This window comes from Gopherus flavomarginatus, chromosome 3, assembly GCF_025201925.1.
Source record: "Gopherus flavomarginatus isolate rGopFla2 chromosome 3, rGopFla2.mat.asm, whole genome shotgun sequence".
Taxonomy (NCBI): domain Eukaryota; kingdom Metazoa; phylum Chordata; order Testudines; family Testudinidae; genus Gopherus; species Gopherus flavomarginatus.
Genome location: NC_066619.1, coordinates 152,289,585 through 152,306,029, shown reverse-complemented (window position 1 = coordinate 152,306,029; position 16,445 = coordinate 152,289,585). Strand labels below are relative to the sequence as shown.

The 16,445-nt window shown below is 43.4% G+C and overlaps 1 protein-coding gene across 1 annotated transcript; it reads left to right on the top strand.

Annotated features, from left to right (window-relative positions):
- Nucleotides 1-4,065: 4,065 nt before the first annotated feature.
- Nucleotides 4,066-16,117, top strand: EREG (epiregulin). The gene is made up of 5 exons (XM_050945085.1): nucleotides 4,066-4,224; nucleotides 12,284-12,370; nucleotides 12,944-13,067; nucleotides 13,888-14,034; nucleotides 15,608-16,117. Exons 1-5 carry the CDS (start codon nucleotides 4,173-4,175, stop codon nucleotides 15,696-15,698), a joined length of 501 nt encoding a protein of 166 aa, XP_050801042.1. The 5' UTR covers nucleotides 4,066-4,172; the 3' UTR covers nucleotides 15,699-16,117.
- Nucleotides 16,118-16,445: the final 328 nt, after the last annotated feature.

Sequence of the window (16,445 nt, the reverse complement as noted above, 5' to 3'; positions counted from 1 at the left end):
TAAAAATAAATAGAAAGTGAGCACTGTACACTTTGTATCCTATGTTGTAACTGAAAATAATATATTTGAAAATGTAATAAACATCCAAAAATATTTCAAATAAATGGTATTCTTTTGTTGTTTAACGGCGTGATTAATTGTGACTAATTTTTTTAATCGCACAATTTAATTTTTTTAAATCACTTTACAGCCCTAATAAAAATGTATAACTGCAGCAGAGGGCTCCAGGACATAATCATGTACAGATGTGATCAAACAAAGTTGATCTGAATTTGGCCAATATACTTTTGAACATGTGTTGTCTTCAAAGGTGGGCAGTTTGCTAGTAATTCAATTTTCTGTTACTGCAAGCACCCTGCACTAGTAATTTCACTTTAATCATAAACCATGTTATACATCCTGCTTGAAATGGGAAGGGAGGGACAATAAGCTGTAATAAGTCTGTTGTACAAATTATTTGCATATTTTGTGAACAGTGCATGATAATTGACCTAGTCAATTGGCATCATAAAAGGGGGAAATTCCCACCCTAAACTGTAGAATTCAAGAGCCAAATGTTCAGCTGGTTCAAACTGGTGTAGCTCCACTGTGAACTTCAATGGAGCCGTGCCAATGGCACCCAATGCCTGAAGTATATTCCCTCAGAGCCCAGCTGTGCTACCCTACTCATATTGAATAGTACCTGACTACATACACAATCTCTGTGATTTCAGTAGCAAGACACTACTCACCATGAGGAAGGGTAGCACAAGCTGGCTCTTAAAAATTAAACACCCAAGTCAACTGAAGCATTGAAATGTACAATTTGTAGAAGACTGTTTTGTAGTGTGTTCAAAGAGGCAAACTCCATTTCTCAAAGTAACCCTTGTAGAGAATACAGCATAACAGAAGTGGCAGCTGGGATGAGTGATGAGAAATTATACGCCACAGGACAAAGATTACAAGAACACTAAACAAAGATGACAGGTTTCAGAGTAGCAGCCGTGTTAGTCTGTATCCGCAAAAAGAACAGGAGTACTTGTGGCACCTTAGAGACTAACAAATTTATTTCAGCATGAGCTTTCATGACAAGTACTCCTGTTCTTTAAACAAAGATGGTTATATGATAATTGTTTTCCTTACATTAACATTTCAAAGGGGAAATTCCAATGAATTGCTGCGATCAAGTCAGCTTTAAATGGTATCTGGGTACCAATCCAAGCCTGTAATTAAATGCTCTCCTAGCAATCAGAAATCATATGAGAGTGTAAGAGAGAAATTAATTATAAGGTCATAAGTCAGTAGAAGTGTTGTGGTGATACTGCTTCTCAAGCAGCTTCAAAAATCCCCATATGAACAAATGGTATAGAAATCGTTCAGGCTCTTTCTTTTAATCACAGTGATGCTTGTAGAAGCATGCACTAAAACACTTATTAAAGGAGATCAACTCTTGTAAAGAGGAGAGAATGCTGTGGGATCCGAAAAGCTGCCATCTATTGACAGCAATGCAGAAGTTTGATCTTATTGGGATAAGTGATCACCCTAATGCTGGGTGGTGAGGGGGGAATCACTTGGAGACATCATCACTCTGTAGAATGTCCTGTTGGTATGCAAAGCAGCTATCTGTCAGCACGCTGTCCAGTCAGAAGACTTACTTTATCATCATACTGCTTTCCCTAACCCTTGCACAACTTTTGAGCAGGGGCTTGGACTAGATGACCTCCTGAGTCCCTTCCAACCCTGATATTCTATGATTCTAACTTTGATAAGCAGTCTGTGGTATCAAAGCACATAGTAACCTACTGCTTTTGCCAAAAGTCAGCATTCTTACACTTCCTTGGGGCTTGTCTACACGGGGGAGTTATTCTGGAGTAAAGCTGGGAGTTCATTTCAAGTGCGATAGCTATTCCAGAATAACTCCCTGTGTGGATGCTCTTATTCTGGAGTAAGTGTCCAAATAGGGAGTCATTCCTGAATAGTTATCGCAGAATAGCTTATCCCAAAATAGCTATACTGGTCAATTTCTCTATGTAAACAAGCCCTTCAGAAATGGAGAAATCTAGCCACAGATTTTTGAATCAATCTGCTATTAAATTTCACTGCATCGTCACAGCTCAACTTTTTTACACATTGAGGGAGGTACATCAGATGTTCTGGAATAAGAGAAAGTTCTTAAGGTGAAAATCACAAAGCAAAATGGTTCTGCTACTTTAAACAGTTAAAAACTTTGCACCAGTGTGAGAGGAGAATGAAGCCTACGCTGATTTGGATAGTTTAAAAAAAATGGTAACAGAATACACAGCCTTTTACTAAGTTACTGGTCAAATCTAGCCCAGTTCAGTAGTGATCATGAATTGCTATCATCTGATGGCTCTTCAGTGGTATGCATGAAATGAACTGGAGGTCTCAGTGGTACTTAATGGACTGGTGTTCCCACCACAAAACCCACAACCAGTATTGACTCTAATGGTCACCCTTGCTGGCAGGGCTGGGGGGAGGGGGGAGCATGGAGGCTGAACTAACTCAGACCTTGAGAGATGAACCCTCCAGGTCAAGGTTAGGCACAAGGGTGGGGTACCTGGCATTCCCATTGTCTGGGCGGTAATTTAATGGAGCGTTTCAGGCTCCTGAGCTGAGATTCCATGGCAGCTGGCTCCTGTACTGCCCTGGTGGGAACATGAGAAATGTAGATAGACCAGAGATTAGATAAAACAGCTGCCAATCCAGCAAGGAGCACTCATTCTTTTCAAAGCCATTCAAGGAGCACTCTTGGCAAGAGAACAGCCAAACAGCTCCTCCTACACATGGCAGATACAGACAGTGATCAGCCATTGGTCCTTCCTGCTAGAATGAGGTCTCATCCCACTAAGTCTGTGGTAGGTAAATTTAGAACAAATAAAAGGAAACCCTCCTGACAGTGTTCAGTCAGCCACTGGAATTTACTGCTGCAGGAAGTGGCAGTCAAGTGTTGAGGCTGGAGTTCTTTAACTGGCTGGCTAATATTAGCATCAATAATAATATTTAAAATAATGCTTGCTAAAAATAAATACAATCAACCCACATGCTTCAGGGCCTCTGATGACAAGGGTCAGGAAGGAATTCCTTGTCCACCACCGCAGTAGAGTGCTGTGCAATGGGTGAGGTGCATGGTGGGAAGTTTGGGCTCCTCTCTCCAGCACCAGGTATAGGTCACTGCTGAAGTGACCTGCTGGAGTAGAATAAACAATGGCAGATCCAATGTTTCCACTGTATTTAGTGCTCTACTTTATAATGAAAGAGGTGCTGGGGCTCAAGCAATATTTTTGCATTCATAAGAGATGCAGCCCGAGGGGTGCCAGGGCTATGAACTGCCCAGCTCAGCTGTGGCACGAACTAAGCACTGACTGGGTTGATTCTTTCAGAGACCAAGGACATCCCGAGTCCATTCCCACCTTGAGCGATACCGGTGTAAAGTGAGAGCAACTCCATGGAAGCCCCTGGAGTGTCTCCAGAAGGCCAGGGGCCTTGGAGCAGAATTGCAGCCACCCACCTGAGGAGGGGGCCGCTCTCATTTCCCACGGTGTGAATCCGGAATAAATCCATTGCCTGGGGAGGGGGGATTACTCCGGATCTACTGCAGGGTAACTGAGAGCAGAATTTGGCCTGCTGATTTCCAGCCCTTGGAAGCTTCTGTTTCCTTCCTGCCCTCCCGCCAGCAGTTCCTCCCTCGGGCAGCAGCAGCAGGGGGCTGGATCTCGCCACCCCAGCGGCAGGGGGTTGGATCTCGCCACCCCAGCGGCAGGTGCCTGGTTCTCGCCACCCCAGCAGCGGCGGCGGCAGCAGCAGCAGGGGGCTGTCGCCTTGGGTCGGGGCCGGGATGTCTCCCTCCCGCCGCTGGGGGTCTGGCCCCGGGCGCTCTCGCTCGGGCGGGGCAGGCAGGGAGGGAAGCCGGGGGCGGAGGGATTCCCCGGCCGGGGCTCGCTCTCTGGAGCAATTCTCCCCAGGGGGCCGGGACCGGGATTTCGTCACCTGGGACTCCAAGCCCGCAGGTTCCGCCGCCCAGCCACCTCCTCCCCGGCAGGGTATAAAGGGCGAGGCGGCGGCGGCCGGGGCTGCATCCAGCCTGTCGCTGCCGACGGAGCCGGCCGCTGCTACTCTCCTTGGCTCAGTGGCTGCCCCGTGCAGCGCCAGCCCGGGATCCGGAGCGGAGCGGGATGGACGCCGGCGGCTGCCCCCCGAGGATGCGGAGCGCGCTGCTTTGCCTGGGTAAGCGGGGCGCTCCCCAGCGCGCCACATGCCCCCGGGGCTGGGGCTTGGAGCAGCTCTGGCCCGGCCCGCTGCAGGCGCCCTGCGTGCTCCGCTGTCACGCGTGGGAGCGGGGCACAGGTGCAGCGTGGCACCCGGGAGGCAGGAAGGGGCATGACAAGGCTCTGCGTGTCCTTCCAGCAGGCACCTGCTCGGCGCTTCCTTTCCATCGCGTGCCAGGCGGCCGGGGAGCTCCTAGTGACTCAGGCGGCCGGGCTCCGCGGTGCGGCCGTGGTGAAACCGCGGAGGGCAGGTTCCGTCTTGCAGGCCTCACTGGTTTCTGGAAAGGCTTTAGCAAGTGTAGGGCAGGATTTCACCCGCACTGGTCTGGATCCGAGACTGGCCCCATGGAAAGCAGCAGCATGGCTTGGGCAAGTAAGGTGACAGGGGAGGGTATCCGAGCTGGCCCTGGTAGTTGTCCACAAGTTCTCCCTTGTTTTCAACCACCTAATGGTTTTAGAAAATATTAATCCCTTGGGGGGAGGGGAACAGTTCTGTTATTTCCTGTATGCAGGGTAGCTGTAGCCCTGTTGGTCCTAGGTTATTAGAGAGAGGTGGTTTAATATGTGGAGATAGACCTGTCTCATAGAGCTGGAAGAGACCCTAAAAGGTCATTGAGTCCAGCCCCTTGCTTTCCCTAACAGGACCAAAGCCTGATTTTGCCCTAGATCCGTAAGTGGGCCCCCTCAAGGATTGAACTTAAAACCCTGGGTTTAGCAGGCCAATGCACAAACCACTGAGCTATCTCTCCTCCTAAGAAATGATCTTCTATTGGACCAACTTGGACTGCAAAGCTTCTCTCTCTCTCCCATTAACAGAGATTGGTCCACTAAAAGATGTTTCTCCACCCATCTCATCTCTCTATTTCTTGGGATCTGAGCAGCAAGCTGGGCTTTTAAAATCTTGGGGCCATCCTTGCAGTCTCAAAACTCCCATTGACCTCAATGAGAGCTTTGCATCTGTAAGGACTATGGGATCCCGCCCTCTTAATATGGTGTAATCATGATCCCATTCCAAGAAGATCCTGCAGTCTTTGACTCACAGTAACCTCAATGGGCGTTTTTACCCAGGACATACTGAAGGGTAAAGCCCTGCCTTCTGCTAATAAAACGGTGACCCGTTTCCCCTGATGTCTAGATTCTTCACCTTTTCAGTGCGGTGCATTTCAGTAATAAATTTAGTGTATGTCTGAAAGTTTGGCAAAGCCTTGGGAGCCTAAACTGTGCATGTGTAGAGCCGGGATCCATGTTGATGGAGCAAAAACAAATGTTTGTACTGCACCTTTGCTGGGCGATGGTAGTGGTGACCCAGGATTATTGCTGCACACTGACCAGCTAAGAGCATGACTTGACTTTAGTGCAAGGAAGATCACAGTCAGGCCCAGTGGGAGTTGTGCCCAGGTATCTGAGGGCAGAACTGAGCCCAAAGTGTTTGAAAATGCCATTCATTGCTCTGTAATTCCAAAGTCTACTTTAAATGTCTACAGTGGGTTGTTAATTGAGACCTTAAATAACAGAATTCCATTGTTACCATACGTCTAGTGCTTTTGAGCCTTCGCAAAGGTGCTTAACCACTTCATTGCAGCACTTAATTACAGTGTAGGTGTTTCATCATCTGCCAAGCCTATTTCAGCATGAGCTCATCAGTTTCGGTTTTCCACATTTTCTTCCATGCCATTTTGCATTCCAGCTATTATACAACCATTTTATTTGCCAACATATTACAAATAAAGCCATGGCCTTTGTAATCTGGGCATCGACTGTTTCCAGCACAAGGATGACATTGAAATGTGTTCTGCAAATATCTGTGAACCTATGTCTCTTTTGGCATGCGTAAAAGGCTAGATTTGACCACCCTTACTCGCAGAGGGCCAGAGTGCGATATGCCACGTTAAATTGAGTTGAATTGTGCGTTACTCTACAAATGGATCCATTGACTTCAGTGGAAGTAAGGTGCTACTCGCTGCAAGTCAGAGTATTTCACTCAGGTCTATGAAAGAAAAGTGTGCCCCCAGAAATATACTCTCGTTTTGGAGGGGATGTGTTTTTCCTGTAGCCACTCTTAAGCCCTAGTCTATTTCGTGGCAGAATCTTATAAACTATTTAGAGAAATTACTGTGGGCCACATGGTGATCCTCTTGTTCATGCTGAATAGTTCCTTACCCCCAGAGATTGTCCCAGTCAGTCCTTGATGCTGCGTGTAGAAGTAAGGTGCTACTTGAAGAGCGTATGGGTCTGATAGTCTGTCCCTTGGTGATTTAAGGAGTTTTGGTCCAGAATCTTTAAACCTCTTGAACGATTCCTCAGCTGATTTAGAGCACTAATGTAAAGGTGAAATTGTGTTCCAGAAGGTAAACCTGGAAAGGAATCATTAGCATTGATTGGGCAGCCCTGCGATAAAGGCTCATTTTTCCTACAACACTTGTAGCCAGTCCTGTAAAAAACTAACTAAAGATGTATTAACTAGGAAAAAGAAACATTATTTAGAAGGTTAAAGCAGGTAGGCTTGGGTTCTGACAGATAGTAGCTGCGATAATATGCAAGCTTTCTATGTCCTTTAGGGCTAACCCAAGCTAAACAGCTGGGGACCCCTTGTTTATGCTTAGAAATCTTCACCTCTCAGACTTCAAGCAGCATCAGGATAATAATTCCTTCTTGATGGGGATTTTTCCCCTTCCCCAGCATTCATGCTGGGATGGGATGAGGGCTTGTGCACTACCCTCTTCAGAGACGTGGGGAAGCAATCAGCAAAGTCCCTTGTCTACTGGTGCTCCACATTCTATAGTGTCTACAGGCCTTTTTTTGTTGGGGAGGAGATAACCACAAGAGGGGTTATTTCACGTTTGGTAATGCTTCTGTCCTGACTGTGTGGTTTTACAGTCTTGGCAAACATGTTCATAGTTACAGAACAAACTCTTAAACATTACCTTATAACATGGGATACAGCTACAACATGCAGCATCCAACAAGCATTCCATAAGGTTTAAGCACATTCTTATAACTCTAATATCTATGTTGACAATACGAACACCGAGATGACCCAGGCAACTATGCATTTGTCAGCATTCAGTGAGGCCAGGTGATGCTGACATGAGCTGGCACTTGATCTGCTAGCATCACGGTGATAATGCCCTCCATTTGATTGCCCGTAATCCCCACTTAAAGATGCACCAGATTGCACTGAATTAAAATATTAGCTCATCAGCACTAATCTACAGCCAAATGTAATGATATGCAAATGTGCTAATTAACATATAAATTAACACGTTCCGACAGTGGAAACTTTTCCCAAAGACACTTTCCCAGAGGTGCACAGGGAGGAATTCGGACAGCACATCCTAAGTGTGGACAATATAAAATAGTTACTTTTAATGGGCCCAATCCTGCCCCCTTTTGTCGTCAAAGTCAGTTTTGCTATTGATTTCAATGGGTGTAAGATCAAGTTGCAATTGAAATAAAATGATTAGTTGAATTATGCCTTCTGTGAACCAACTGCTACACAGCATGGCCCAGAACTTAGTAGTAAAACACACTCATTTGTGCCTGCCTAACTTATGCCGCCAAATACTAGCTGTGTCTACACAACTACCTGATTTACACATGTATGTTTGGAATTTGCACAGCTGAGTCAGGGGCACACAGTGATTTCTGTGTGCATAGCTTTCTCTTGTACTGTACTGAAACGTGGGGATGTGACCTGGCTAACCATGGTCAGGAATGTTCCTCCATGTTCAATTAGTATATTACTAATGACTAGGAAAAATGACATCTGAGAAACTATTTCAAAAATAAAAAGATTGGCCTATATTGCCTTAAAATGGGTTTAAATTTGGTGGACGGATGTGACATAAATAACTGAGAATCAGGACGATTGTAATTGAAACATATTAGAATTACGTTTACCTAAGACCATACTGACCACTCTCGGTATTTGTTGTGTATTGCACGGGTATTATGGAAAATCTCTGGTATTCCACCCTTGGTCTGATTCTCTTCACCCCACACTTAGTCAATAGCAGTAAGATTCCTGTAAGGCAGCCTGCGAGTATGACAATGCTAAACTTTCGTAAAGCAGGAAAAGCATTCCATTTACATTCCAGCCAGGCAGCAATAAGTGTAAAAGTAACATTCCAGTGAACCAGTAATAAATACCCACCATCCCACTACACTCTCCAGTACAAGATAACAGTATTTGCTTACTGATCAAGGTATTAATACAAACAGGGCCCCACCTTTCCTAGATTCCTCATTCGACGCTCACCATAGCAGCAATAGACACATGCGCATTGTGAAATTAACAGTCGCCAGCAAGTAATCATTATGGGAAAGGCTCTCCACTTCGATCTACAATTCAAATCCCTCATTCACACCCCGGATCTCCTTTGCAATCCCATTGACGTCATTGGGAATTACGTGCATGGGAAAAGGCCAGAATGTGCAACAAAGATCCCCGGTGCAGATTGGGGAGGAGAATTTTGTCCGCATGCCAGAAGATACAAAGGTGTATCTGAAAATGTATTTGCCATGTTGTGCGTTTGTAATGAACTTATTTCCCCCACTTATCTGCAGTCGCCTAAGGAAGGAGCCCATCAGCTATTCTGCATAGGCAGAATGTGACAAGTTTTAATCTGGGATCTGACACTGGTGGTTTATTTTGTCTCTCTGTTGCTTAAATATGCATGTGTTCACTGTCTGAGGATGTACAGTACTGGGCCACATTGAAGGGAAGTGTTTCTAGGAGACACTTGGTACATCATTCAGGACTAAAGGAAGTTGCAGCTTTTACACATACAGGGATTTCCCACTCTTTAGTTAGGGTTTTTAGTAAGGCCAGGTTTTGCTGTCATTTACACTGGTGTAAATCCATCGGAAAGCTCAATTTTAGCAGAGTCATTCTGGATTTACAGTAGTGTAAATAAAATCAGAATCATACCTATTATTTTTCCTATTCAGCAAACAGAGCCTAATGTCTACAAAGGATCTGGAGCCTCTTGGGTTAAATTCCGCTTTCTGGTACATATGCACAGCCCCCCTTGGCATCAGTGGGGTTGTCTGTGTGAACCTATAAGGCAGAATTTGGCTTGTGCTAGTCTCTAGAGACTCTGTGGAACAGATGAAGCTGGTCTCTTATATTCACAGAATTTTTGTGGGTTTAAGTGAGATGAGAGTTGGGGTACTGTGTATTGGAGAGATGCCTGCTTCAAAATGTATACATTCAACATTACCCTGTGGTGCAGTGGTGTGAGTGGGATGCTTATGAACACCCTACTCACTACCTTGGATTTCAATGGCAGCAGAGTTAGACCAATGTCGAGCACTCTTGAAAATCTCGGCATCAATACCCAACTCCCAGGGGCAAGCATTGTGAGTCAAGGATCTCGTACAGGTAAACCTCCCATTCAGGGGGAGACTTACTTGGGGAAGGAGCTCAAGATTTGGTCTGTGTTTTGGCCCAGGTCTTCAGCTGGTGTAAATAAACATAGCTATACTGTAATAAACGCAGCAACATTGATTGATGCCAGTTGATGATCTGGCTTTTTGTTCCTAAATGGGAATTCATTCAGAAGGTCAGGGTTTTTTGAGGGGTGGGGGGAGGGGTTGTTTTTTGGTCAAAAGTGCTGTGGCTAATTCTGCTCCACTCAGTCAAATGATCCCATTGAAGTCAATGGCCAACACATAGTGCCTTTGAAAAACCCACCCGTAGAGGAAACCCACCTGGAGCCCTTCCCTGCTCCCATCTCACTCAACGGGCGTTTTGGCTGAATAATCTTGGCAGGATTTACTTTTTTAATTGATTTGGAATATTTTTAATGTTTAAAAAAACCAAAAAACAAACAATTCTTTGTTTTACTGTGACATAACACTGTTCTAATGGCTTTTTCCTGCCTCTGGGAAAATAGGTATCTACGCCCACTTTTCCCATGACACTAGTTATACTAGCTGAAGATGTAAGTGGAGGAATAGTCTAATTTTTTCATTAAAATATTGTGTTTCAGAATAGAAAGTGGCAAATATATATTTTAAGAGGGACAGAATTGATACAACTCCATGGCTAATGTTAAATACATAGCACTTAGAAAAGCCCTGTTAATTGACATGAAGTAGAACAGGGAAGCGAATTAGCAATAGTATAAAATGGAGTGGCAGCAGGAAGTCCATAATCATTCTGGAACTGACGTGGCTGAAACATAACAAAACTTTCTAATAACTGGAAGTTTAATAAAAAGGAGGATCGAGAAATTACGAGGGCACGCTCCCTTCATTAGGCACGCATGACCTGACAAGTCGAAAGATGCTAGCAGCCCAAAGGCAAAGACAGAAATTACAGACTCCAATGGAATGGGGCTGACAGTTAAACAGTTCATGAACGGGTTAGCTTGTGACCACAGCAAAAGTGTTAGCAAAGCGGATTTCATGACCAGTTGGGGCAAAGATTGCTTATTCATCACGAATATTCCGAATATTTGGAAGGATTAGTATAGAAACCTGTGCAGGGATGCACATTCCATAGAATACCTGAAATCTGTACGTGGGCAGCACCTTATAACTCGAAGGATGTCAGAGTGCTTTACAAACTGTCTCTAGGATTTCCCCTCACTGCTATAATGTGGCCACCTCTGCTATGTAAATGCAACAGCCATTCCGTGTCAGCCATACTGCACTACATGGCTTTCTGGAGGTGAACTGAAGGGAAATGTACCCCGTTTAAACTACAGAGCCAGAGACGAGTGATACTTTTCCTGGGATCTTGTTCCTATTTCTAAATGGTTCACAAACCAATACACGTGCAAATACAGCTGGAATTTTCTAAGGCAGTGAAGGGAGTTAGGCGCCTAACACCCATTCATGTTCAGTGGTGGCTGAGTGCCTGACTTCCTTAGGCAATACTGATAATCCCCACCTACATGTGATTGCATGCACAAATGGGATTTTTATGTGCGTAGATGGCCAGGTAAGTATCTAACTAGCCACTTGAATGAGCAAATACCTTATTTGTGGGCTCAGGCATGATAACTGTGTGTGGTATACAAAATCAAACCCTTAGTGACCAGCTTTCACCCAGGCATTATCTGAGCAGATGGTGTCCCCTAAGCCCCACAGTAGGGTGTTGGTTCAATTCTGAGTCAGCAGAAAGAGTGCCATCTGCTGAATCACCAACACTTCCTGCAGCATCTGAGATTTCCTTTTAAAACTTCAGTTATTGACCAACCTTGATCTTGCTTGGTTTACGAGCTCTAACAAGATTAGTCTCCCCATTAACTTCAATTGATCAAGCCCTGGGAATGGGAGCCTAGCATTTAAAAACAAATTTATTTAGGAGATCAGCCAAAGTTTTAAACGGTAAATGGCAGCGAAGATGTGAACTTTCTCATATTTTGGGTGCAAATGTTGTGTGACGCATTCCTGTTGCCTCAATGGAGTGTGTATATCCCAGCGTGGCATTTGGTACTTAGTTCGATCAGTGTGAGATCCATAGCCCCAGTTCGGCAAAATGTCTAAGCATGTGCTTGAGTCCCATTGAAGTCCATGGGATTTCAGCATGTGCTTAAGTGTTTTTCCATAGTCAGGTTGCATGTCCATGAGGTTCATACCACTAAGATTGCAGTCAGAGCATGGGTCAAATCCTGCTGCCCTTCTCATTCATAGAACCCCAGTTCAACAAAGCATTTAAGCACATATTTAAATTCATCCCTACTGAACCTAGCAGTTAAACACAGGCTTACATTAATTCCTATTCCTATTACTATGTACTTTGCTGAATTGGGGCCATACACCTTTAACATTGTGGTTTTATTATTGATTATTGCATTTTAATATTTGTGTTTGGATTGGCTGATCCTAAGGACTATACCTGTATCTATTCTCTGGCTATATTAGTAGGCTTATGTTGAGATTGTGTTTAAACTCTAGAAAGAAACTCTCTCAAACTAACAAGTACTCCAAATACTAGAAGAGATTCCTTCAATGCTGTTTTTCTTTGCACTATTAATAGGAATTTTTGTTATTTGTCTGTCCCGTAGGCTTTTATCTATTGCAAGCTGTCTTTGGCACAACAGTGATCCCGTTATGTGAACCAAATGAAATGGAAAACTGTACAACAGCGCTGAGTAAGTACGACGTTTTAACGCTGCCTCTTTAAAAACGTGGCCCGTTCAGCAAAAGTCTTCAGCGTCTGGCAATTCCCATTTTTCTCAGCGGGAGTTGAGCCCTTTTGAAAAAATGGCCCATAAATTAGAAGCCACATTTTTAAAAACAGAGTTAATATTTTAGGGCCTGCAAGATTCTGGGGCTCAGAAGAGTTCCGAAAGGTACAAAACATCTGGCAGGATCCAACCCTGAGTCTCTACTGCCTTTTATGAAACCAAAAGTGTTAAATAATTAGGCCTCAGAAAACAATTCACTGTGGTACAGTATCCACTGATATAGCTACTCTTGTGTCTTGTGTCCAGAATTCCCAATAGAAAAAACAATCAGGGTGGGATTTTCAATGCCCATCTCAAGGGTTTAGTTGCCTAATCCCTGTTTATTTTAACGGGAATTGGCTTTGAAAATTTCAGCCGTAGCCTAGGTTTCATAAGAATAAATGCAAATGGTACAGAGAAACCCTGAGCAGTGTTAAGAAATGCAGGCACAATGATTGGAAAAAAGACTAACGAACCATTAACCAAATCTGCTTCCAGTTCAGACGGAGAATAGCCCGCGGGTGGCTCAAGTCGGGATAGCCAAATGCAAGGCTGAAATGCAAGACTACTGCTTCCACGGACAGTGCATGTACCTTGTGGATTTAGATCAGCATTACTGCAGGTAAGAGGAAATTTGTAGAATGCCATTTTGCATTTCTCCCTGAGTGTGAGTGCAAACATGAATTACACGCAATTGCATAAACTGGCTGTGATCTCTCCTTTCACCTGCTTTCAGACTCTGTCACATGAAAATCAAAAGCAATTTAGGGCCCTGATGCAGCAAGTATTTAAGCATATGAGTAATCCCCTTGACTTCAATGGGACTTGAATTCATGAACTGACTGCAGTCGATTGGACTATGCATGTGCATAAACTTAGGCACATGCTTAAATATCTTGCTGAATTGGGGCCTGAGAGGGAAAAACCAAAATAATGGCAAGTGCACATAGGATGGCCCATTATTATAGATCTTAAAATAGTCATTGGTCAATCATTGGGGCAACATGTAGGTCACTTATGCTGGTGTAAATGAGGAGTAACTCTCTGGATTTACACCAGTGCAAGAGAGAGGAAAATGTGCCCGACAACTTCTACATACAGCATCTGACTTCTCAAGCCTGGTTTGGGCAAAACAGCCCATTGTTTCTTTATGAGCTTTACCTCTGCATGACTGTAGGATAAGATCCTGGATATCTTATGAAGGCATTACCCTCTTCCCAGAGATGCTAGAGCAGTGGGGTTTATTGAGAAACCAATTTAATCCTAGAAATTAGAAATGGAAAAGGGCTGTTAGATCATCTGGTCTTGCATGTGCCATGGCATGATTGTTCTCTGCAGGAAATTTTCCAGAGCTTCCCCATCCATAATCATCCATAGTGACATTGGGTTTCAAATCAGCACAGTACATTTTTCTATAACAGTGACTTCCATTGTTTTTTCAGGTGTGATGTAGGCTTCTCCGGGGTCCGATGTGTGCATTCGGAACTGCTCACGCAGCACCTGAGCAAAGAATATTTGGCACTGACCATTATTTTAACCCTATTTTTCCTCATTGCAATCTTGGTTGCATCATACTACTTCTACAAATGGTAAGGCGCTCTCATATTTTACTGTGTGCTCAAAATTTGACTCAGCTTCTCCAGCTAGGGTGAGAAGCTTTGGTTTTAACGAAGATGTCAGATGAGATGTTCACAAAGAAGTCACATTGAGATTTATGTATATATTTTTCTGTTTGATTACATTAAGTTTTTCGGATACCGTGCACACTTACTACGCTGCACTTATTTACTTTACTTTTGAAAAGGGCGGATTAATTATGTTTGCTTTGGCTACACGATTGTAAATGAAACTGTGTTTTTTGCTAAAATGTATGATACATTGTTGACATCATGACTAGCACTCGTTCAAACAATGCACCTGTATTCCTCAGGCACAGCTCTATCCACCGAATAGAGAGAGAAACTAGAATGAAAAGCATCTGGGGTCATGCCCACAATCCGGACAGCAGGAAGTGTGGGCTCACCCTTCTCTGTGAGGACTCTAGGGGCACTTCTAAGGAATCACCACTAGATGAGTCACAGACTTAGCTCAGTCTCTGGTTCTGACTCCTGGTGATGAAACATCCAGACCAGTCAGATTTCCACTTTAGATTATTAATCTAAATAAATAAGCAAAAAGAATAAAAAGGGGTTAATAGCAAATAACCACCTTCATCTAATTACTAGGTTGGTCCAACCATAACCATTAAACCAATTGTTCTTTAATAAGCTATCTAAGTTGGGAGCATGGGATGTTTGTTTAGCAGTCAAGGTTCTCCATCTCCAGGCCAATTGGTATTTTTATATATAGTGCAGAATGGCTGAGAGAGGGAGGTTCACATCACTCCCGGGTTGAAGACCACAGCTCTGATGCCAGTTCAGGCAGCCTCCCCAAACTATGGGTGGTTAAGTGACAGCAAGTCTCTTCCTCTTTCCCTAGGGTTATATGAAGTGTTCCAATGTAACTCAAGATGACCTAATTTGTTGTGCTTTAAAATTCAAAGGAATAGCATAGGGGAAGATAACATGATTTCTCAGCATTAAATACACAACTTCTAATGTGTAATATGTGATCTTTCAAATAGCAAGATTGTTTAATCTTGGGCTCCTGCAGGTGTCTTACCTAGCCTCTGGGTGATGTTTGCAGTTAAATTCTGTGGGTTCTTTGTGTGCACACCTCCTCATTTCTAGCAACGTGCTGGAGTTCCAAAAAATTCCAAGGGCAAGAATACTAAGACGGAGGCATCCCTTTACTAACCAAACTTAGAAAAAGAAAACAACTGCCCTAAAGGTCAACACTTCTGCTGGAGGCATGTTGTATCTGCTGTGGTTTAAAATTCAGGTCTATGGTTAGCTGATGATTTTCGTGGTTCAGTTGTTGAACATAAGCTCTAGCCAGCCAGCAGAAATCCAGCTCTTCATGGGATTTAAGAAAGTGCTTATGTACTTTGTTGAACAGGGAAGTTTCTTGCTCAGCAACCTTGTAGGATGGAAGCTTCTATGGAGAAGTGGAATAAATGCTAGTACTGCTAAGTAGCCTTTTCTTTCAGGCACAGTTATGTGTTTCATTGTTTTTTCTCTGGAGGCAATGGTTTAACAACCTCTCTGATCTTCATATTTCCAGGTACCAAAACAAGAAGGAGAGGCAAGCCAACAACCAAGAATACAAGGAGGTTGATGTCCATGAGAAGAACCCAGCACTGCTTCCCTCGTGAAGGGGGAGAGAAACACACACAGACCAAGGATTTGTCAGCTTGCAGCTATTTAATATTAAACCTTATTAATATTTATACATTCTAAACAAAACAATTTTAATTTGTATTGCTCAGAATCAATATACAGGTCAAAAATGGATTTTTTTAGTATAAATATTTGAATCTTTTTTTATTTTTATTTTTTTTAATTTTATTGTTGAATATTTAATACTATGCAATGTGGAGAAAAGAGATAATCCTACTTAGAGGTATATATACAGATATATATTTTTGTAAGAAATGTAAGCTTTTTGCCAGTAATAGCTGGTCTACCAAAATACTTTGTTTAAAAAAAAATACAATTTTGTATTTGTTCATGTGAACGTAATGAATGTACTTCTGCTTCTTAAAATTAAATCTTCTAAATGGGGTTGAATGAATGTGGTGTATCTCCTGTTGTATACTGATGTGTAACAATGGCAAGCAGTTTACCTGATCCATCCACTAGCCTTCAGGAATGTTTCAGATAATCAGACATGAACACATGGAAAGTACCTCTGGCCCTGGGAAAAGCTGCGCCTCTAATCAGACAGATGTTGATTGCTAGTTTGTAGGTGGGGGTGTATTGTCATATATTTGTATCCTGTTGCATACCTATGCAGGGGGGGTTTCACGAAAACTAAACTGAGGTCTAGTATTCAGCTTTCAGCGAAGGCCTTGCAATTAGCATAATTTTGGCACCCATGTGGGAAAGTAAGGAGGTGTAAG